This window comes from Tamandua tetradactyla, chromosome 1 (assembly GCF_023851605.1).
Source record: "Tamandua tetradactyla isolate mTamTet1 chromosome 1, mTamTet1.pri, whole genome shotgun sequence".
NCBI classification, from domain to species: Eukaryota; Metazoa; Chordata; class Mammalia; order Pilosa; family Myrmecophagidae; genus Tamandua; species Tamandua tetradactyla.
In genome coordinates, this window is record NC_135327.1 from 175,478,994 (window position 1) to 175,503,013 (window position 24,020).

General features: G+C 35.8%; 1 protein-coding gene across 7 annotated transcripts in view; it reads left to right on the top strand.

Annotated features, from left to right (window-relative positions):
• Window positions 1–24,020, top strand: part of EXOC4 (exocyst complex component 4) — a 970,332-nt gene that overhangs the window by 67,444 nt on the left and 878,868 nt on the right. For all 7 annotated transcript variants that reach the window (XM_077136146.1, XM_077136164.1, XM_077136156.1 and 4 more), the window contains exons 4-5: window positions 2,253–2,437; window positions 18,946–19,055. In XM_077136146.1, coding sequence (XP_076992261.1) covers window positions 2,253–2,437; window positions 18,946–19,055 — 295 coding nt within the window. The remainder of the gene's footprint in view (window positions 1–2,252; window positions 2,438–18,945; window positions 19,056–24,020) is intronic.

The window sequence follows — 24,020 nt, forward strand, 5'->3', positions numbered from 1 at the left end:
GTTAGAACAGGGGAAGACAATGATTTTGCCTAGCTTCCGTTATTATAGCTTTATAAATAGACTTTCGAAGGCCAGAAGATAAAGCACTGTGTCTTCTTATGGAAATGAGAGGCTATTCTCTTTGTGGTGAGGTTTTCCAATCTTTGAAGTTTTGAAGCTACCCTTGATCTGTGAACTGTATATGTATTTGAGATCAAGGGAACAGATTCAGGATGTTATCTGATTGATTATAGTAGTTTTATAATGGAAACATTACTTTCCTGGAAATGCCACATTGAAACATATTGAAAACACTTTCTGGGGTTTCTTTACCCATAGAATAAATAGGTACTATTAAAAATAATTTTAATGAATGCTCAGTATGTGCCAGGCACCATGCTAAGTACTTTACTGACATTTTTTTTTCTTATTTAATTAGGGGGCTTTGAAACTTTCATTGTCATATAATTTTGTATTTGGCATATGAGCTTTTTGGGTTAAAAATCTTAATGCAAATTCGTACAAACAAATTGAGTGTGGATGTGCAGTGGGTGGTTTTTAAGCTTAAATATCTCAGCTGGATTTAATTACCTTAAGGATAAGGCTACATGATGGGCCAGTGGTTTACCAAATTATTTTTCATTTTCTGGATCTCGATGTCACTAAAGGTTAATGCATCCTCTTTTCCCTGCTAGAGACCAGAGTCAAAATCCATTTTAGGGCATAAGTGTAAATGAATTTGTTGTTGTTTTTCCTCCTTGGGGACATTTTGGTCATTTTGTGAGGCTGCCTTTCCATTTGGAATTACTAGCAGCTTGCACAAGACTCAGGGGCTCTCGTTGCAGGGGCAGTTCCATGTCATCATGAAAATGAACTGGCAGGCTTCAGAGGGCTGAGCTGGCCCTGGGCTTGTCACTCTTTCATTCCTTGATTCTTTCTTGGTTAATTTAAGGAAACTTATTTGCTACTGACATTTGATTATAGCATGTCACAAAAACAAGTGACCATCTCAGGCTGGTTTGTATTTGGCAGCTATGAAACTTTCTGTATTCACTGTTAGATTACTGCTTATAATCTAACAGCAGTAATCTGTTGATCAACAGCTGTTGATCCTCGGTGAGCATTTTTAATCAGCAATATGTTTCATGACTTTCATTATTGATTTTTTTTGTATAAATGCTTTATTTTTTAAGAGCATATTTATATTCATGATTATATTCCATGGTTTTGCCCTGAAGTAAGTATCAGTAGTTATGGCCTTTATCTGTACATCCTAGGAATGTTTAAAAGTATAACCTAAGCAGGGAATAGTCATAGCATAGTAATCTCTACAGGGAGCTTGGTAGTATTCTTTTCTCTCTGAGTACAGCTTATAGTCATCTCTTATCTTTTTTTTAGACAGTCTTTTTATTTCCCTCTTCCTTTTTTTCCTCCTAAAGTATAACAGCAAGAGTATAGTCTTCATTTTAAATTTCTTTCTCTAAAATAAAAATGAACAAGAGCAACAGCAAAAAACAAGGTCTTCATGTATATACACAGTTAAATGTAATTTTATATTATATTCTTCAATATCTCCCAAACTTCACTTTATACTAGAAGTATCTCTGTCTCTGTAGTTTATCCTCTTTTCACCATTTAAGTCCCATTTCCTCCATCAAATTGCATCATGCCTAGCAAAGATGATAACTGCTATTGTCGCTTATAACACTTGTGGAAAAAAATGCATTTACCTTTGTGTGTATATGTATATTAGAAAGAGAGACTGGCTATATATAGACACACATGTAGATATGGCTAGCCAAGTTCTGACTCATAACCTCTGGGAGAATAAAGGTATTATTAAAAATATATATAGTGCATTTATATTTAGTCTTAGTCTCAAAAGACTAACTTTGATTAAAAGTTTATTTAAAACGTTAGGAATTAGAATGCTTGTGAAAAAAGGAATCATCATTAAGTTGGGGAGTTCTTTTTTGCATGGGTCTATTAATAGGCAGTAAATGTAGGGAATGTGTAGTTTGTAAAGATTTGTTGTGGTGCTTTATATACCTTCATCTTTGTCTTTACCAAGATTGTCTTCTTTAGCATTATCGATCTTAAATAATAATCCCTTCAAGCCCTGGACTATGGCTTTATACTTCTACAAAGGCTGATGTATGCTGATAAGCTCACAAACTCCTTTTTGATTGTACAATTTGAAAATGTTCTTGTTTATCATATTGCTAGATTATTTAGTTGTGGTATTTAGTCATCTTTTTTCCCCCCGTTATCAGGTATCAGCTGTGGAGTCATTGGAGGGCCCTCTGCTTCAGGTGGAAGGACTGAGTGACCTTAGGCTGGAGCTTCACAGCAAGAAGATGAACCTCCACTTGGTTTTGATAGATGAACTACATCGGCATTTGTACATCAAGTCCACTAGCCGAGTTGTGCAGCGTAACAAGGAAAAAGGGAGAATGAGGTTGGTTAAAGAGGATCTTTGCTACAGTGTCTTGTGGCAATGTAGTACTATAGGAATATTCTTTGTGTTCCAGAATATCATTGTAATTTATTTTACTTTTCTTTTTAATGTACTATCTCCAAAAATTGAGGATGGTTTTGTAATAATAAATACCTCATGTTCTGAAGAACTGATATTCAACATTTGTTCATTCATTGGACATTTATTATGTTCTTCTCATATAAGATTACATAAGTAATATTTACTGTGGATCATATACTAAATCAGAGATAATCTGGTATATCTTAGAAGGAAGTGAACAATCCTTAAATTGGTCAGCAAAGTCATCCTAATTAAGAAATAGAGATGTAAGAATTGAAGAGCCTGTGCTGCTTAGAGTTGTGTTCAACTTTAGGCAGCACTCTTTCTGGAATAGTTTGAGAAGTTCAGAGAGAACACATTTTCTTTTATTCTTGGGCTGGTTGAAACACAGCCCAATATCTAAGGGCCTGAGTAGGCTCAAAAAATTCATTAGATTAGTGTTGACCTCATAGGAAATAAGACTAGCTATTAAGATTGTAGAACAGCAGAATTATTAACATATCAGATAGCTGTGTATGATATGTGTCTTTCCAGCTTTCCTTTAAAATGCTTCTCAGAGGGCATTTTAGCACAATCGATTGAAATGTGTATGCTCATACTTTTTCATCAGTTTGTAGATAAGAACAGTAGAAGTAGTGCATGCTGGGAATGATGTCTTTCATGTCCTATGCTGTTTGAAGAAAAAATGCCAACTGTCTGTGTGATGCTTAAGTGTAGTCAGAGACCCTTACATAGAAAGAGAAGTTTTTGCCTCTCTTTAGCAGATAGGCACTAGGAAAAGTTCTGTCAGGTGCACAAATTGAGCTAAGCTTAAAGATTATATATGAATAAGATAACTGAATAGTACATATTTTTAAGTTAGTGTCTAGTGGTAAGTAGTAAGTCGGAATAGATTTGTTCCCAGCAAGGATAAATGATAAAAAATATCACTATAGGTTTCCCTGAAAGTATTCTGTAGCATGAGGAAAATGAGTATCACTTTGAGGTCTCAGAGGAAGAGCATGTATTTGAAAACAATTTTTGTAAAGCAAAACAAGAGAAATTTAGGAGACTTAAGTTCAAGATTTCTCAAAGGATGCTAGAAACATGATGTGGTAGATTAAATCATTGTTCAAAATAATCATTCCATTTCAGTGGGAGAAGTATATTTCCTGCTCTTTGATTTTTGGATTTGGCCATATCAATTGCTTTTGCCAGTTGTTAGGATGTGTGTGGTGATATAAGCTTTTATATACCCCAGAAACTGCCATGTTCTTTTAATCCATTTCTGTGGGTGCAAACTTATTGTGGATGGTACCATTTGATTGGGTTGTTTCAGTTGAGGAATTGCCCCAAGGTGGGTCTTAATCCTTTTACTGGAGTCCTTTAAGAGAGAAGAAATTAAGAGAAGCTCGTAGAGAAAAGCCCTGGAGGAGCAAAGAGAGGACTCACAGAAGCTCAGAGAGGAAGTCACTGGAACCAGAAGCTGAGAGCAACAAAACCTGGGAGATTAGGTACAGCAGTTGCTAAGCCATGTGCCTTCCCATGTGACAGGGGTGTCGTGATGCCAGCAACCTGCCTTCAGTGTCCAGGTATTATCCTATTGATGCCTTGAGTTGGACATTTTCATGGTCTAGGAAATGTAAATTTGTAAGCTAATTAAATCCTTGTTGTAAAAGTAAGTCAACTCATATCTGGTATACTGCCTTCTGGGAGCTTTAGCAAACCTAAACAATGTGACACAAATAGGGGCTTGAAATGTGCAGGCTGTTGGATGTGCTCTCTCATGCCTCTTCTTTTATCATGGTGGTGTTGGTCCCAGGAGGAGAATGAGAGACACATGGAATAGAGCCAAGATCATTAGAACTACCCAGACTGAATCAGCTGACAACCAAAATATCCACTATCGTTGGATATCACTGATATTTTGTGTATGTATGCAGCTAGCATATAGCTTCTATGAAATGCCAGTGTGGCACCATTAGAATAGAATAGGGAGAGAGTATAAGAATTCGAGAGTTTTGCCACGCAAAGGAGGACTCCAAGAGACATTCTCTCATGCAACACGCAAGGGGTTTATTTACCACACATGCGTGGGGCTCACTGAACACGCAGGAACAGAGAGCCCCGAGCCTGGGTTTGGGGAAGCTTTTAAGGGGTAGGAGGAGGGGGGTGAGGGTCGAGCATGGGTCACAGGTGCTGCTTCATGCAAGAAGCAGATAACAAACATTTTGCAAGAAGCAGATAACAAACATTTTGCAAGAAGCAGATAACAAACATTTTGCAAGAAGCAGATAACAAACATTTTTCGCCAATGAGTCATGGGAGCTGCTTCATGCAAGAAGCAGCTGTCTCATTGTACAAAACTCCCTTACTCAACCTTCTCAGTTGCATTCTTAGATAAACTTCCTCCGGCAGTTACAACCTTGCATAACCAAGGCAGCAGATAACCTTGCATAACAAAGGCAGCAGATAACCGCCCCTGGGAAGTTCCGGGTTGTTTTTCTTAGCCTGATGGGGCCCATAACTCTTTTCTTTACAATTCTTAACTCACACCAAATGCATAGCAGTGAATATAAAATCCTTCTTTACAAGAGATACTAACAAAACTGACTAAAACATGAACAGAATATAAAGAAAATCAAAATAAAGTAGGGAAATTTAAGTCTTTGTTTAAAGCATTAAAGAGAGGAATTGAATCAGTTGTATGGAGGGAAACTTTCCCATCATGAAGAGAAAGAAGACAAGGTGATGAAAGAAGAATATATAGTCATTGATCAATTCAGTGATTTTAGGTATTTCAAAGGATGAACATAAAATGATAGGAACCGAAGCAGTAATTATAGAGTAACTAAAGACACCTACTTAAATAGGAAAAGAAAAAATCTCTGTAGAAAAAAAATACGAGGTAGAAGTAATGAGAGAACTAACTCTTAGATATGATTTAGACATTTTTATGAATTTCAAAAATGAAAAACATCCAATAAGCACTCAGGAAAAAAAAGTTATCTACTGTGTCAGAGATATTTAGCTTTCCATCCATTAATCATTCTCCCCATTTTTAATGATAATCCTTATTTTGTTTCTGATGGTCTTATGCTCAGCTAAAAGATTATGTTTTCCAGCCTCCTTTATAGCTAGGAGGGATTAGTAAGACTTCTGTTTGCAAGCTGTTGAGTGGGGGCTAATAAGAAAACTCTTCAAAGGTACTGACTAAACTGGTATGCTGACTCTTTTACCCTTCACTCATCTTCCTTTACTTCCTATCTGGAACCTGGATTGTGTCATCAGGCCGTCTTGGACCATGAGGTGACCCTTAAAATAGAAGCCACATTAAGCTTTATTATGTAATGCTTCTATACTACCCTTGCATGGGCTACTTCTTTTATGTGAGAGGAAAGAAAACCCTTGTTTTGTTGAGACCACTATTTGGGTCTTCTGGTTTGTAAGGTTAAACCTTATCTTGATACACAGAAAGTAGCAAAAATCAGGCTTCTTCTGATTTCCTGAACAGCAAATGCCAGAAGACAGTGGAGCGAAGTCTTCAGTGTATTGAATGGGGAGAAGTTGCAATCAGATATTTCCTAGCCAAGTGGACGTCGATGTGCTTAGGCATCAGAGAGACATTCTCAGATATAAATCAGCAAAACAAAATCACTTTTGTTCTTTTCCTGAGAAAAATATGTCGTTGGTTTGAAGTGGTTATATACCCTAGAAAAGGCCGTGTTCTTGTAATCCATTCGTGTGGGTGTAGACCTTTTGTGGGTGAGACCTTTTGATTAAGTTATTTCAATTACAATGTGACCCATCTCATTCAAGTGGGTCTTACTCCTTTTACTGGAGTCCTTTATAAAGAGGATAAAACACACAGAATCTAAGAGATGAAATTAAGAGAAGCTCATAGAGAAAAGCCCTGGAGAAGCTAAGAGAGGACCCATAGAAAGTCAGAGAGGAAGCTGCTGAAGTCAGAAGCTGAAAGCAGCAAAACCCGAGGCAAAGACTAGCAGATGCCAGCCATGTGCCATTTTATGTGACAGAGATGTCCCAGATGCCAGCCACCTGTCTTCAGAATCCAGTATCATCCTGTCGATACCTTGAGTAGGATATTTTCACAACCTATGAACTGCAAATTGTAATAATAAATCCCCATTGTAAAAGCCAACCCATTTCTGGTATATTGCATTCCAGCAGCTTAACAAATGAGATGAACTTTAAGATATAAATAGAAATCCACAACTTGAGAATGATAAAGTTGTAGGTAGTTTGAAAATATTATGAGGACTACAAATCATTATCTTTGTAAATGTGTATATAAATGTGTGACAAATATTGTTACAAGATTGAAACTATTGGCTGAAATCTGTTGTTGAGAATAAAGGTCTGTGTTTAAAATACTCTGTAATAAACAGGATTTATATTCCCACATTAATTTAGTACAGATGGATAGTCAGGGGATAGAAAAGAATGCTGATTCTTCATCTTACTGAATATTTCAGAAGTTATTATTTTGTTTTGGACTTTAACCTTGTAAACATATTTCTTTAATCATTTTGGACTTAGTGTATATTAGCTTAGATACCTACAGTTGAAGGTTTTACATGTAAAAAAAAAATCACTAGAGCGGTTAGAAGTAAATAAAACATGTTCTCTATTACAAAGGGTGATGTACCAGCCAAGGTTCTTGATTGCAAATAGCAGAAATAAGTCCTGGTAACTAAAACAGGAAAAGAATTTATTTAGGAAGTTACCAGGTTGTTCACGGCATCTCTGGGAAGTCTGTATAATCAGGCCCTGAAAACCTGCAGGAACAAGGATGATTAAACAGCTGAGGATATAGTCTTAGTCAAGCCACAGGAGGAGTTTGGTTGGGATGCTGCCCTTGGTGGCACCATGCCTCCGATTACTGGATTTTTAACTTTACTGTAAATGATCTCTAAATGTTCCTGTGTCTTTTCTTTATCTCCTCAAGATTTGATTTGAAGTCCTAGGTGGAAGCATTCAGTTTGCTGAGCTGGGTCAGGTTTGGCCTCATTCACCTTTCACAGTAAGAAGAAGAATCCTCTTTTGGGCTTTGACCCAGACCATGGGGATTCCTTCCAACTACCCAAAAAACCAATCAAACAACAACAAAAAAACATTCAAGAATGACTTTCTGCTACAGTTGAAAACAGAAGAAATCACATGAAAACACATACACATAAAGAACAACAAACATTTTTGAAGTAAAAAATGGGAAACCACTAGACTTGACCAATAAGAGAAAGGTACACGCTTAGTAATTATTATTATTATTATGTATTAGAAAATTTATTTGGAGGACATGAAACAAGTCTAAATAAATGGTGAGACCTTACTGATCATATATAAGATTTCTTAGGCTCACAAAGATTTGTCTCAATTAAATACCAGTGTAGTTTTTTTGAAGCTGTCGAATTAAATCTGAGATTCACATGGAAGAATAAATGTGTGAGAATTGTTAAGAAAAAAAATGAGAAAGGAGATTATGAGGGGGGCTTTTCTTATCTGATATTAAAGTGTCTTGTTAAGCTACTTTATTCAAAAGAGTACTGGCATGCAGATAGAAAAATCAGATTGGTGGGACCAAGCAGATTTCAGAAACAACCCATTGTAGTCGATCGCAGTATTTTTTTTAACAATTCACATAAGTGGGGGAAATTAAAGCTGTTAAGTAAATGGTGTTGGGACATTTGGCAGTTGCTTTGAAGAAAGTAAATTTAGATGCCTTATATGTAAAAATTTTCTAGTTGGATTTAAAAATCATGAAAAACAAAACTTTATTAATAGAAAAAATATAGGAGAATATGTGTGGAAGAGGCTTTCACAAGCATGTCAGAAGACATAAAGGAAAATACTAAGTGATTTGACTATTTGAAAATTAGAAACTTCTATATAATCAAACAGAATCAAAAGGTAAAGTACAGACTGAGAAAATATTCATAATATGTAGGTTATATAAAGCTTTAATATTTTTAAAGTATAAAAAATTCTTCAGATTAATAATAAAAGGACAAACTACCCAAAAGAAAAATGGACAGATAGTATAGATAGGTAATTCATAGATTAGAAAATGAAAATGGCTAATTAACAGAGGAAGACTTCAGTATTATGAACAATTAGAAATAAAATTTGAAAAATAAACTACAACATTTGATTGTAAGATTACCAAAATTACAGACATTGATAGAATACCAAGTGACAAGTGTAGTAGGAAATGTGTATCTTTCTCTTGGTGGAGAAATAAACAAAATGTCTTTTTGGAACACAAAATTTGTGTATTCTTTGAGCATGAGATTCCATTTCTAGGTCCACGTCCTATAGAATAAAGTACCAACTCATAAGATTATATGTAACAGAGATGTTTATTGCAACACTGTTAAGAGAAAAAAAGCCACAAGAACTTAACTGTTTATCAGGTGGAATATGGTTAAATGAATTATTGTAGATACATACAATGTAACATTAGATATTAAAACATTTTTTTTCCTGTGCCGATATGGAAAGACTTCTAAGATGTGTTTTTGGACTAAAAAAGTGTTCTAGTTTGCTAGCTGCCGGCATGCAACACACCAGAGACGGATTGGCTTTTAATAAAAGGGGATTTATTTTGTTGGTTCTTCAGAGGAAAGCCAGCTAACTTTCCACTGAGGTTCTTATGTGGAAGGCACAAGATGGTCTCTGCTGGTCTTCTTTCCAGGCCCCTGGGTTCCAACAACTTTCCCCGGGGTGACTTCTTCCTGCATCTCAAAAGTCCTGGGCTGAGCTGCTAGTGCTGAGATGAGGAATGCCAAGCTGGTTAGCTGTGCTACGTTGCGATCTCTCATTTAAGCACCAGCCAATTAAGTCAAACATCACTCATTGCAGCAGACACGCCTCCTAGCCTACTGCAGATGTAATTGGCAACAGATGAGGTTCACGTACCATTGGCTTATGTCCGCAGCAACAAGATTAGGTATGCTTACCTGGCCAAGTTGACAACTGAATCTAACTAACACAAAAAGCATGTTGAAAAACAACATATATAGTATGAACTTATTGTGTATTATATAGGTATATATCCAAATATATAGATATAAATACTTGTTATGTGCATAGAAATTTTCTAGAAGGATAATGCAAAAAAATGGATAAATGGGAAATGGAAATGTGACATGAGAAATAGGAGAAAGGTCTTATTTTATCCCCTCTGCTCTGTGGACTTATTCATTATGGGCAGATATTACTTTAGTAATAGTACAGTTAAGATGATGCTTTAGACAATTTTTCATTTTAAACAAAGTGGGAAAATGTTTAGGTTACATCATGGAAGCCAAAGCTTACAATTCAAAATCCTGTAGTATGATCCATACTTCCATAATAGAGGAAAACTTTGTATTATGAACAGTTAGAAGTAAAATTTGAAAAATAAAGTACAATATTTGATTGTAAGATTACCAAAATTAGAGACATTGATAGAATACGAAGTGACAGGTGTAATATGAAATGTGTAGCTTTCTCTTGGTGGTGAAATCCTGTAGTATGATCCAAAGACTGTTGAAAAAGCATGTGTGTATTTTTCTGGTGCATGTGAGTGAGAGAGGAGGGAGGAAAGAATAGAAAGAGGCTTCTTTCTATGAAAGCTTGGAATGTATTATATCAAAATGGTGTTAGTGGCCTCAACAACATTAGGCATTAGGAAAATACTAATCAAAACCATAGTGAATTACTCCTTGCCACCCACTGGAATGACTTTTATATTAAAAAATCAGAAAATAACAAACATTGGCTAAGACATGGAGAAATAACACTCATTCATTTTTTGTGGGAATATAAAATGGTGAAGCCGCTCTGGAAAACAATTTGGAGGTTCCATAGAAAGTTAAGTATAGAATTACCATTGACCAACAGTCCTACTTTTAGATAGATACTCCAAAGAATTCAAAGCAGGGACTGAAATAGATATTTTTACACTGATGTTCATAGAGGCATTATTCACAGTTGCCTAAAATGGAAGCAACCCAAGTGTCCATCAGCTGATAAACAAAATGTGGTATATATGTGCAATAGAATATTATTCATCTGTAAAAAAGAATGAAGTCCTGATAATGCAACAACATGGATAAATCTTGAAGTCATCGTGTTGAGTGAAATAAGTCAGGCAGAAAGGACAGATATTACACAATCTCATGGGGATGACATAATTAGAACAAGCCAGTTCATATACTTGGAGACTATCATACAGGTGGCATAGGACTGAGCTGGGGGTAAGGATTGAGGAATTAATGCTTAATTGGTATAGAATTTCTGGTTTGGGGTGATGCAAAAGTTTTGGTAAGGTACGGTGGTGATGTAGCACAACATTATGAATGTAATTACTACTGAATTGTATATTTAAAAGTAATTAAAATGGGAAATTTTAGGTTGTATATATGCTACTAGAATAAATACAAAAAAATGATGTTAGTGGATTTGTTTTAGTTTTCCTTATATTTCAAAAAAAGAACCTGTAATAAAAAGTTATTTTAAGAACCAGTGAATCATTTTACTTACTACATGCATCTGGGATGATACCTTGTTTCATTGGATATCCTCTAATTCAGTGGAGGAAAAAGCTTTAGGTCATGGTCCTTGGTTTCCATATTTATCTTGGGTGTGTAAAGAGTCTCCTTGACTCTCCACTGTATTATTTGCTCCCTTATTTATGTTTAAAATTTTTTTCTTTTATGTATGTCTGTTTTCTTTCTGTTGTCTTTTACTTCTTTCTTATTTTGTTTTTCTCTTTGCTTCGATTTTTAGCTTCATTTCATCTTCTCTTACCATGTCTTCACCCTTGGTCTGTCATTCAGAACTATGATTCTTTTTCTTTGTTTGTCTTAGTTTTCTACTCCAATTCATTCATTATTCTTTTAGCCAGATCTTGGATCTATAGAGAATTACTGTTATGCCAACCATTCCTATTTTATTATTTAGTTAAAATATTCTTACTAAGGATATATTATTTTTATTTCTTAGTTCAATTTGAATTTTTAAGCCATTTTATTGAGATATATTCACATTTGATGCAATTCATCCAAAGTGTACAGTGGTTTTTAGTATATTCACAGAATTGTGTGTTCATCACCACAATCGATTTTACAACATTTTCATTACTCTAAAAAGAAAAAACCCATGTCCCTTAGCAATTACCTCTCAATCCCTCTATCTTCCTCTTGCCCTATATAACCACTAAAGTGTTTCTGTTTCTATAAATTTATTTATATTTGCATTTTTTATAAATGGAACCTTACAATGTGTAGCACTTTGTGTCTAGTTTAATTCACTTAGCATAATGTTTTTAAAAATTATTTTAATTAGAGAAATTGTAGGTTTACAGAAAAGTCTGTGAAAAATGCAGCATTCCCATTACCCACCTATTGTTGATACTTCGCATTAGTGTGATACCTTCCTTACCACTGATGAAAGAATGTTAAAATAGTACTGATAAGTATAGTCCATAATTTATATTAATGTATTTGTTTTCCATATACTACCCTATTGAATTAGTGTTGTACATTTGTTATAGTTCATGAAAGAACATTCTTATACTCTAAACCCTGGTCCATCATCCACAACAGGGTTCACTGTTATACAGTCCTGTGTTTTATCTTCTAACTTTCATTCTAGTAACACACCTGACCCAAAACTTCCCCTTTCAACCACATTCCATACATAATTCACCACTTTAATTATACTCACAATAATGTGCTACCATCACCAACATCCGTTTCCAAACCTTTGCAATCAACCTAAATAGAAGCTCTGTACAAATTAAGCATCAGCTTACTATTCTCTATCCCAAATTTATCCTCTGGTAACCTGTATTCAAGATTCTAACTCTGTGAGTTTGCTCATTAAAATTACTTCATATCAGTGAGATCGTACAACATTTGTCCTTTTGTGTCTGGCTTATTTCACTCAATATAATATCCTCAAGGTTCATCCATGTTTTTACTTGTCAGGATTTCATTCATTCTTACAGCTGAATAATAATAATCCATTGTAAGTATATACCATATTTTGTTATCCATTCGTCATTTGATGGACACTTTGTTTGCTTATATCTTCTGGCAATTGTGAGTAATGCTGCTCTGAATATCAGTGTGAAGGTATCTGTTTGCATCCCTGCTTTCAGTTCTTCTAGGTATGTACCTAGTAGTGGGATTGCTGGGTCATATGATAGTTCTTTATTTAACTTCCCAAGGAACTGCCAAACTGTCTTCCACAGTGGCTGCACGATTTTACATTCCCACCAGGAATGGATGAGTGTTCCTGTTTCTCCACATCCTCTCCAATATTTGTAATTTTCTGTTTGTTAAATAGTAACCATTCTTGTGGGTATGAAGTGATATCTAATTGTGGTTTTGATTTGTAATTCCCTAGTAGCAAGTGATATTGAGCATCTTTTCATGTGCTTTTTAGCCATTTGTATATCCTTTTTGGAGAAATGTCTATTCAAGTCTATTGCCTATTTTTTTAATTGGGTTTCGTGTCTTTTTATTGTTGAATTGTGGGATTTCTTTATGTATTCTGGATATTAACCCTTATTAGATTTGTGGTTTCCAGGTATTTTTTCCAACTGATTAGGTTTTCTTTTCACTTCATGACTGTGGGATTTCTTTATGTATTCTGGATATTAACCTTTAATAGATTTGTGGTTTCCAGGTATTTTTTCCAACTGATTAGGTTGTCTTTTCACTTCATGACTAAGTCCTTTGATGCACAAAAGTTTTTATTTTTGAAGAGATTCCATTTATCTAATTTTTACTTTGTTTCTTATGCTTTGGGTATAAACTCTAAGAAACCCCTACCTACACAAGATCTTGAAGATGTTTCCCTATATTTTCTTCTAGGAGTTTTATGGTCCTGGTTCTTATATTTAGGTCTTTGATCCATTTTGAGTTAATTTTTGTATATGGTGTTAGATAAGGGTCCTCTTTCATTCTTTTAGATATGGTCATCCAGTTCTCCAGCACCATTTGTTGAAAGGACTATTCTTTCCCAGTTGAGTGGACTTCTCAGAAATCAGTTGGCTGTAGGTGTTAGGGTCTGTTTCTGAACTCTTAATTCTATTCCATTTGTCTATACATCTATCATGGCAGTGCCTTGCTTTTTGACCACTGTCACTTTGTAATGTGGTTTAACATCAGGAAGTGAGTCCTCCAACATAACTGTAGTTTATCAGTTTATTCCTTCTTCTCTTTTCTGGATGCTGTACAGTGTTCTTCTGGCCTCTGGAGCCCCAGATCACTTGTTTCAGACTTCCTGTTTAATCACTGTTTTGGTGGAAGGACTGAGTCTGAGAACTCCCTAATTCACCACCTTCCCTGGGAGTCCTGTGATTTGACAGATTTTATGAGTGCTTGCTCTTTGGCACGTAGTGTGCCAGCTATTGGGGTTATAGAGGTGAATATATTAGTTACTAGGTTTACAACTTTAAGTCCAACTCATTTCTGTTGGTTTTCAGTTTGAAAATGAATACAGTTACCTACATGCTCATGTAGCTACATTTTTTACATAGTTGGACCCAATTATTACTAGGTGACTGAACGGAAATACGTTCTAATTAAAGAGCAGTTTGTCTAATAAGCTGTTAGCACCTCTATCCCTCCTTCTTAAAACAAAACAACTGCTTCATGGCTTGAAATATTGAAATCAAATACATTTAAATGCAGACTTTTGGTAGTTGGATGGATGGTTAATTGCCAGAAAGATCTTGGGTTTTTGGTGGCATTAGTTGTTGCTCATTTGTTTTTGGTATGGTTTAATTTACTTTATATTGTTCCTGTCCTCTACCATGTGGTTATTAAGCAGCAGATCAAATTCATTCACAGTTTGCACTTAGTAAATTTGGAGGAACTGTCTTATTTTAGGATTTAGTTAGTGTGCATCAACTGTATTTTATAATTCTTAGTTATAAATTATTTCGAATGTATGTAACAAAAATTTGTAATGTGTGCATTTAAAAAGAAACATAGCTTCTATCAATATTTCTTTCAAAATGAAGTAGTTCAGCCCATTCCAGTAAATTAGAAACCTGAACAATTAAGTTTTGATTTTTTTTTTTTGGTTTTGAAAAATACTTTCTCTGAGAGATTCAAAACTTCTTTAGGGTATTAATACTTTGCCAACTTTATCTCTTATATATGGTGAGAATAAGCCTTTTCTGTCTTCTGAAATGAAGACTGAGGTACATATTCTTTCAACAATATTCTATTATAGCACATACCTTTCTGTTGAGATTCATGTTTCCAGTAACTAAGGTGGGTGTGTTGGTGTGAAATGATGTATGTACCCTAGGAAAGCCATGTTTAAATCCTAATCCCATTTTTGTGGTTGGATCATCTCCCTGAAGATGTGATTTAATCAAGAGTGATTGTTAAGCTGGATTAGGTAGAGGGGTGTCTCCACCCATTTGGGTGGGTCTTGAGTAGTTTCTGAAGTCCTATAAAAGAGGAAACATTTTGGAGAATAAGAGATTCAGAGAGAGCAGAGCAGAATGATGTAGCCATGAGAAGCAGAGTCCACCAGCCAGCGACCTTTGGAGATGAAGAAGGAAAATGCCTCCCAGGGAGCTTCATGAAACAGGAAGCCAGCAGGAGAAGCTAGCATGTGATGATGTGTTTGCCATGTGCCCTTCCAGATTAGAGAGGAACCCTGACTGTGTCCCCATGTGCCTTCTCAGATGAGAGAGAAACCCTGAACTTCATCGGCCTTCTTGAACCAAGGTATCTCTCCCTGGATACCTTAGATTGGACATTAATTGGGACGTTTTCTCAGCCTTGGAACTGTAAACTAGCAACTCATTAAATTCCCCTTTTTAAAAGCCATTCTGTTTCTGGTATATTGCATTCTGGCAGCTAGCAAACTAGAACAGTGGATGTGCACCTTTCTCTTGAACTCTTGGGATTAAATCCATCCATTAAAAAAAAAAAACATACAAAAACACTCAAAACTCATTTCCAGAATTACTTGCCTTTGGGTTAGTGTTTACAAAGGAGAAAATTGAAGCCCAAGGGGAAAATTCAGAGAGAGAGATGAATCTATGAAAATAGTTTTGCAGTAAATTGACTTTCTAAAAGTTTATTGATGGAGTTCCAGTGCCCTTCTGGCTCTGATAATAAAGTCAGCAGGTTATATTTTTCAGAGTTGAAATGGCAAACAATTTATCACCGTATATTTAACTGAATTTTATTTTTAGGTTAAAACTCAGAAAATAATTGTAGTTTTTAACCTGAAGGGGCTCATGCGCACATTTGAATTTATAGAGGTGTGTATTATAAATATCCACAAATGTACCCATATTGCTCCTCACACACGTGTACTAACTGTCCTGCTTGATTTGTAGGGTTGGGAGGTAGTATTTTAGTTGTATATTGGAATAAATTGGTAGCTTTATTTATCAGTGCTTTCAAAATTATTCCTCTAATTCATTTTGGAAATAATTATAAAAATATATTACACCTGCCATGCCAGAGACCCAGGTTCAATTTCCAGAGCCTGCCCATGCCAAAAAAAATTTCATAGAATTTAAACTTGAAATGAACTACCTTTTTTTTTTTAGCTTTCTAATCCTAGGTTTATTTGGTACAATTCATTCATTCTACATAACAAAGAATAAACACAACATTATCTTAAATGCTTCAAAATTACAAAACTCAAAATAGAAATTATAGTAGTGACTGTTCAATAAAAGCCAAAAAAGCATGTACATTTGGCAAAAGTAACCTGCAAGACCATCAGGACCAGTGGCTGCAGTTGGTGGCTATGGTGACCTTGCCAAGCTGCCTCATCAGTTTCAGAGAGAGGGAGGTGGGTGTGCATGTAAGCACAAATGAAAAACCAATCCCACCAACAAATGTGGGGCCAGAGAAGGGCTCTTGTTAGGGCATCTGACCCTAGGGGTCAGAAGAGGACTTGAAGCACAGGGACTCTGGACAGGACCAGTAGGAAGGGCAGCTACATAAATGGTAACCTGTATTCCCCAAGGGCCCACAAGGGGCACAGCCAGGCTGCCAGGTGGTCCCAGGTCCTTTGGGGAAAGGGGAAATGTGCTCACGTAAGGCAGGACATACAGCCTGCCACTTTGTTTGACTTCCCCATTGGCCCTGCCTCTAACATAACTCTCTCAGCAATCAGGAACAGGTGAGCTTTTTTGCCAGAACCACTGGAAGGCATTTTATAGGCACAACCCCAACCCACACTCCTGCAGGTTGGGCTCAGCCTTCAGAGGAAATGTCTCTATTGTTGCCTTAGAAGCCTGTGCTGAATTAGGGAGTTCCTTTCCTACCCATCCTCCCTTGGCTAGAAAAGTGATGAAACTTAGTTATGGGATATAAGTTTCGGGGGGCCAGGAGCTTCTGCAGCCCTGCTTTGTCATGAGGAGTTGGAGCTGGAGTGGCTTCTGTGGTGGTGGTGGCAGCCAGGGGACCAGGATTGCCAGTACATAGGAGACCTGGACCTGGGAGAGGGCTACCTTCTTCTCATCCATGTGGGTGACTGCACCGTGTGGGTGACTGCACCACGTGGGAGGTGGTGGTAGCAATCTCCTGGGAGGGCTGAAATGCCTGAGTGGTGGCCGAAGCCTGGAGGGTGGGGTGGGGCATGTCAATGAACTTCTTGATTATTCAGTAGTACCACTGAGTAGTCAGTATTTGTGATTATGCTCTTTTCTTTGGTCATGTGCAGTTGGGACTTTGGATGTGTAGAGCTGGTTTTCCAGTTGTGAGTAAAATGCATGTAAAAGAGGATGAAGTAGGAGAGGAAAAATGAGAAGACAAACGAGTCAATGTATAGGAGTTGAAAGAATGGAGAAATCTATGATCTAATTGATTTTATAAATAGACAAATTCCTGTGGCAAGTTGTTGGGTTAAAAGGCTCAAAGCTGTAATTTCATTCTCCTGGAAGTGGCCAAACTACTAAGATAAAACAATTTTAATTTTTTTAGAACGGTTTTGTTGAATTTTCTTAAAATAGCTTAGGTAAGGAGGAATCTGTAGCTTTATAGTGGTGGAAAAGAGTTATTGGAATTAATCCTGGCAGTTCAATTTCTGGTAAATGCTCTTTGTTACTTTTATATCTTATACTTTACTTGATGTTCCACATTAGTTGCAGATGATTCTATAATTTGGAAATGTGCTGAGTTTGGTTTAGCTCATGTCTCAGTTATATTTACATCCTCAGTATTGAACATAATGCCAAGCTTAAAGTACTCAAGATTAGTAACAAATGAGGCCTGATCCTCAAGGTCAAGGAGAATGCCTTCCACATTATCAGCTCTCAGTAAAAATGGTATCCTAAATGATAATTTTACTCTTTAACATAAAGTTTGGTTTTCAGAGCTTTCTCAAATATATATTGCCACACACTATAGGAGTGTGAGTAAAATGGGATATATCATTTTCATCTGGGGGGTGATTTTTGGAATTGAACCCATCTTTCCCTCCCATTTTGATAAAGCCTTGTTACAGTGGTGTTTCTTCATGTTCTCCTTTGCCTATCCTCCCTTTACAGCTTACTTTGAGAATTACTACTATAGGTGGCTAATGCTACTGATGTTTGCTGGGACTGGAAAGAAATGAGAAGTTACGGCTTTGGCCTCTCTACCTTTGAGACTTGACCTGGAGAAGGTCTTCTGTTATAGATAAAATGTGGCTATGTGATTCTCTTCTTGAGGATAAGGCGATAATGTCATTTCCCTTTGCATTGCCTTCATTCTTGTACTTAGCAGAGGCTTGTAAATGGGAATCAACTTGAAAATATAATTGTTTTTATAGTCATTGTGTCATTTAAAATTAATATGCTTATTTTGGAGACCCTAAAGATAACCATTAAGATGAAGGGCTAGGCCTTTTTGGAAAAGGTGAATTGGAGTATCAAATAATGAACTCACCTATGTGAATCATTCTTTATTGTATTGAATCTCAGCTTGATGAAATTTATGAACCTCTTTTGAAGAAAAGTACATGTCATGGATTCCCAAAATATGTTGAAAACTCCAGAATGAAAACCATCAACTAAACAAGGTTTAACTACTTTTACTTTTCTAGCTACTGTGACATGGTGTTATTTGATCCTTGCTGATAAATTAATATAGGAAGAAAGGAGGGTACTGAAATTGCTTGGCATAATTTGTTTATAAGGTGGTTATCCAGATGATCCAGAATATACTAATTTTAAAAAATATGGCATTGAATAAAAAGGCAAAAAAATGAAAATTTAATCACTTGGAACTATTAGATAACATCTTTAGACCCCTGCAGCTGTGACAATCACCACTTTGTTGGAGACATACTTGAGAGGTGTTTAAAAATACAATGTAAAGAGGGCTTATGACAATAGAAAATTATAAGATGTAGTGACATTTCAGATGGTATTGGAGAAAGTGGTAACTGCTGCTACTTTTTCCCTTCAGCTCCCTTGTGAAAGATCTTTCACCTGTTCCTCTGATTGATGTTGCAAACCTTCCTACTCCTCGAAAATTCCTTGATGCCCCTCAGTATTCTACTCCTGGAAGCTCAAGCGGTAAGTATTTTCTTTTTCACTTGTTAAATTTCTTTTTAGTATGCTGCAAAGACCCAGGTAAGACTGTGGGGGCTGGCAGTGGGAAGTTCCTGAGATAAATGTCTTAGAATCTCTGATGAGTGTTTCCCAGGAATGGAACCTTCAGAGGGACTAAACTGCATTATCAATGTTGAAAACTGCTGCCTGAATACAGCAGTATGTATGATTTATTTGACCAGCACATTTTTTTTTTTTAGTTTTTAATTTTTTTTTTTATTGTGAAAAAATAACGTACATACCAAAAAGCAATAAATTTCAAAGCATACTGCAACAATTAGGTGTAGAACAGATTTTGAGTTTGGTATAGGTTACAGTTCCACAATTTTAGGTTTTTCCTTCTAGATGCTCCAAGACACTGGAGACTAAAAGAAGTATCATATAATAATTCAGCAATCATACTCATTTGTTAAATCCTATCTTCTCTGTTACAATTCCTCCTTCTCCTTTGATTCTTCTTCTACTGTTTAGGGGTATTTGAGCTATACCCATTTGAACTTTTTAATGTTGGAAAGGAGTATCAATAATACGGGATAGGGGGATGGAGCTGGTTGATATTCTTGGAGAGGCTCGCCCTTCTGTATTACATGATTTACCTGGCCTAGGAACCCATCTGTAGTGTGTAGGTTTTTGGAAAGAAATCTTAGGGTGTAAAAGTTTTATGGAATCTCAGATAAAGCCCTAGATGTTCTTAAGAATCTATAGGAAAGGTTTTGGTTGGGGTTTGGCAAACCCTGGTAATTAGCAATATCTAGCTGAAGCTTGCATAAGAGTAGCCTCCAGAATAGCCTTTCAGCTCTATTTGAATGTTATTGGCCACTAATACCTTTTTTTAAAAATATTTTTATTGAAAAATCATCACACACACACACAAAGTCCATCCATAGTATATAATCAGTGGCCCACAATATCATCACATGGTTGTTTATTCATCACCATGATCATTTTTAGAACATTTGCATCACTCCAGAAGAAGAAAGAAAAAGAAAAAAAATAAAACTCATACATCCCAAACCCCTCATCTCTCCCTCTGATTGACCCCTAGTATTTCAATCTACCCAATTTTTATACCCCCTTATTATTTATTTTTTTCCCCCTTATTTTTTTACTCATCCATCCATACCCTGGATAAAAGAAACATTAGACACAAGATTTTCATTATTGCAGGGTCACATTGTAAAAGCTGTATAGTTATATAATTGATTTCAAGAATCAAGGCTACTGGAACACTGTTCAGAAGTTTCAGGTACTTCTCTCTAGCCATTGCAGTGCATCAGGGTCTATGGGAATGACCCCTGTCTAATACCTGATTTTGTTTAGTGGCATACTCTCTCTTTTTTTTTTTCTTTGTCAGCCTAGCTAGAGATCCATCAATTTTTTGATTTTCTTTTACTTTTGGTTTGACTGATTATTTCTATTTTGTTTCATTCCCCAGTTCATTTATTTCTGCTTCAGTCTTTGTTGTTTCTCCTTTTCTGTTTGCTTTGGGGTTAGTTTGCTGTTCTTTTTCTAGTTCCTCCAGGCTAGCCATTAAGTCCTTGATTTTTGTTCTTTTTTTAATGTAGGCATTTTGGGCAATAAATTTCCCTCTCAGTGTTGCCTTTGCTGCATCCCATAAGTTTTGATATGTTGTATTCTCATTTTCATTCGTCTCCAGATATTTACCTATTTCTCTATTGAGCTCTTCTTTTACCCACTGAATATCTGAGTGTATTATTTAATCTCCATTTTTAAATTTTTATTTTTAATTTTATTTTTAAATGTTTTTATTGATAAATCTTTATCATATAAACATTCTGTACATGGTGTACAACCAGTGGCTCACAGTACCATCACATAATTGTGTATTCATTACCATGATCATTTTTCAGAATATTTGTAGAACTCCAGAATAAGAAATAAAAAGAAAAAAGAAAAAAACTCATACATAACATACTCCTTACCCCTCCCTCTCATTGACCACTAGTGTTTCCATCTACCCAATTTATTTTATCTTTGTCCCCCTATTATTTGTTTATTTTTTTAACTCATATTTTTTACTCATCTGTCCATACCCTAGATAAAAGGAACAGCAGACACAAGGTTTTCTTAATCACACAATCACATTGTAAAAGCTATATTGTTGTACAATCGTCTTCAACAGTCAGAGGCACTGGAATACAGTTCAACAGTTTCAGGTACTTCCCTCTAGCCACTCCATACACCATAAACTAAAAAGGGATATCTGTATAATGCATATGAGTAACCTCCAGTATAACCTCTCAACTCTGTTTGAAATCTCTTAGCCACTGAAACTTTATTATGTCTCATTTTTCTCTCCCCACTTTTTGGTCAAGAAGCCTTTCTCAATACCTTGATGCCAGATCTGGGCTCATCCTGGGATTTCTGTCCCACAGTACCAAGGAGATTTACAGCCCTGGGAGTTATGTCCCACGAAGAGGGGGAGGGCAGTAAGTTCACTTTCCATGTCAGCTTAGAGAGGGAGGTCATATCTGAACAACCACAGAGGTTCTCTGGGGGTGACTCTTAGGCCTAATTTTAAGTAGGCTTAGCCTATCCTTTGCAGGAATAAGTTTCATAGGGCTGAACCCCAAGATTGAGGGCTTGGCCTCATAATTTGGTTGTTTCCACTGCCTGTGAGAATATTAGAAATTTTCCAAATGGAGAAGTTGAATATTTCCTCCTTTATCCCCAGTGCCCCAAGGGGACCATTCCAAATACTTCTTTATTTGCTGTCTAAATTACTGTGGGGTATATTGGAACATCATATTAACCTGGTCAGATCAATAAAGTCGCACACCCTATTCAAGATTCTATATACTTATGGAGTTCAACTAAACTGACCAAGTTAAATTAGGAAATGTACTACCCAGAATATGAATTTTGCACCAAATAAATATCTTTCCGTTTGGTCTCAAAAAAATTGAAGTTTTAAAATACGGATGATATCATCCTTTACCCTGTATTCTGATTTACCTTTAATCTCCATATTTTTGTGCAAGTTCTGATTGTTTACTGGTTATTGATTTCCATCTTCATTCTATTATGATCAGAGAAAGTGCTTTGAATTATTTCAGTCTTTTTAAATTTATAAAGACCTGTTTGTGCCCTCGCATATGATCTATCTTTGAGAATGTTTCCTGAGCACTAGAGAAGAATATGGTGTTTTCTGGTGTAATGATTTATACATGCTTGTTAGGTCTAATTCATTTCTTGAATTGTTTGAGTTCTGTGTTTCCTTGTTGACCCACTATTTGGTTGTTTAGCTGTAGTGGAGAGTGATGTATGAAGTCTCCTACTATTGTTGCTTTAATGTCTGTTTTTCCCTTCAGTTTTGCCAATATTTGCCTCATGTATTTTGAAGCTCCTTGATTGGGAGCATACGCTTTTATGACTGTTATTTCTTCTTGGTGAATTGTACCATTTATTAATATATAGTGTCCTTCCTTTTGTCTTATGATGTCTTTACATTTAATGTCTATTTTGCTTGATGTTAGTATAGCCACTCCTGCTTTGTTTTGGTTACAGCTTGCGTGGAACATCTTTTTGCATCCTTTCACTTTCCATCTATTTGTATCCTTGGGTTTAAGATGAGTCTCTTATAAACAGCATATAGATAGATCATATTTCTTAATTCATTCTGCCAGTCTGTATCTTTTAATTGGTGAGTTTAGCCCATTAACATTCAAAGCTATTATTGTGAACACATTTCTTGTATCTACCATCTTATGGTAATAAGATAATCTTGGTTTTTATTTATCAGTTCTATGTAATCTTTTCCCTCTTTCCCTTTTTATTCTTTAAGTTACTTTTACCAGTATTCTTCTGTACCCTCCTCCAGACCTTATACTCCTTTATTTTTCAGCCGAGAGAACTGTCTTGTTTTTCTAGTAGGGCTGGTCTTTTGTGGACAAATTCTGTCAGTCTTTGTTTGAAGATTTTAATCTCTTCCTCACTTTTGAAGGGTGGTTTAGCTGGATAAAGAATTCTTGGCTGGAAATCTTTCTCTTTCAGGATCTTAAATATATCATACCATTGCCTTCTCACTTCCAAGGTGCCTGTTGGGTAGTCCGAATTCAGTCTTATGTGGTTTCCCTTGTATATGGTAAGTCACTTTTTCTCTTGCCGTTTTCAGGACTTTTGCTTCTCTTTAGCATTTGACACAGTGATTAGTACGTATCTTGAAGTAGGCCTATTTGGATTTATTCTGTTTGGGGTTCATTGGGTTTCTTTGATTTGTTTGTTTATGTCTTTTATAAGGGTTGGGAAGTTTTCCCCTATTATCTCCTCAACTAATCTTCCTAGCCCTTTACTCTTCTCTTTTCCTTCTGTGACATTGATGATTCTTATATTTGGGTGCTTCGTGTTGTCCATCCTTTTCCTGAGATCCAATTCAAAGTTTTCCATCTTTTTTTTTTTTTTAACCATTTGCTCTTTTTTTGCATTCAGTTTTAATTGTCCTGTTCTCTAGTTCTCTTATTCTTTCTTCTGCTTCTTCGCATTTGCTGTTGAATATCTCTAGCATGTTTTTAATTTGATGTACAGTATTTTGCATCTCTGTGATATCTGCTATTTTTCTACTTATTCTTTCAAATTCCTCTTTATTCTCTTCTAGTGTCTTTTTTTCACTGAAAAGTATATTTGAACAATAGCCTATGATCTTTTACATTTTAATCTCCAAATTTTGATCTTTTCATTTAACTCTAAAATATAGGCCAAAGACATATATTTTAAATATGTGTCTAAATATATCTAGACATATAGATAATGTTAATATTTTAAAGACATTAAAAGTTGGTATGGAGAGTTTTAAAATAGACTGCATATGGTTAAAGAACTATGTATTGAAAGCCTTTTTATTAAATTTCATAAGAAAATTAAACTATGTAGGAAAAATCACTTCTGTTCAATAAAGTGGACCTATCTTGT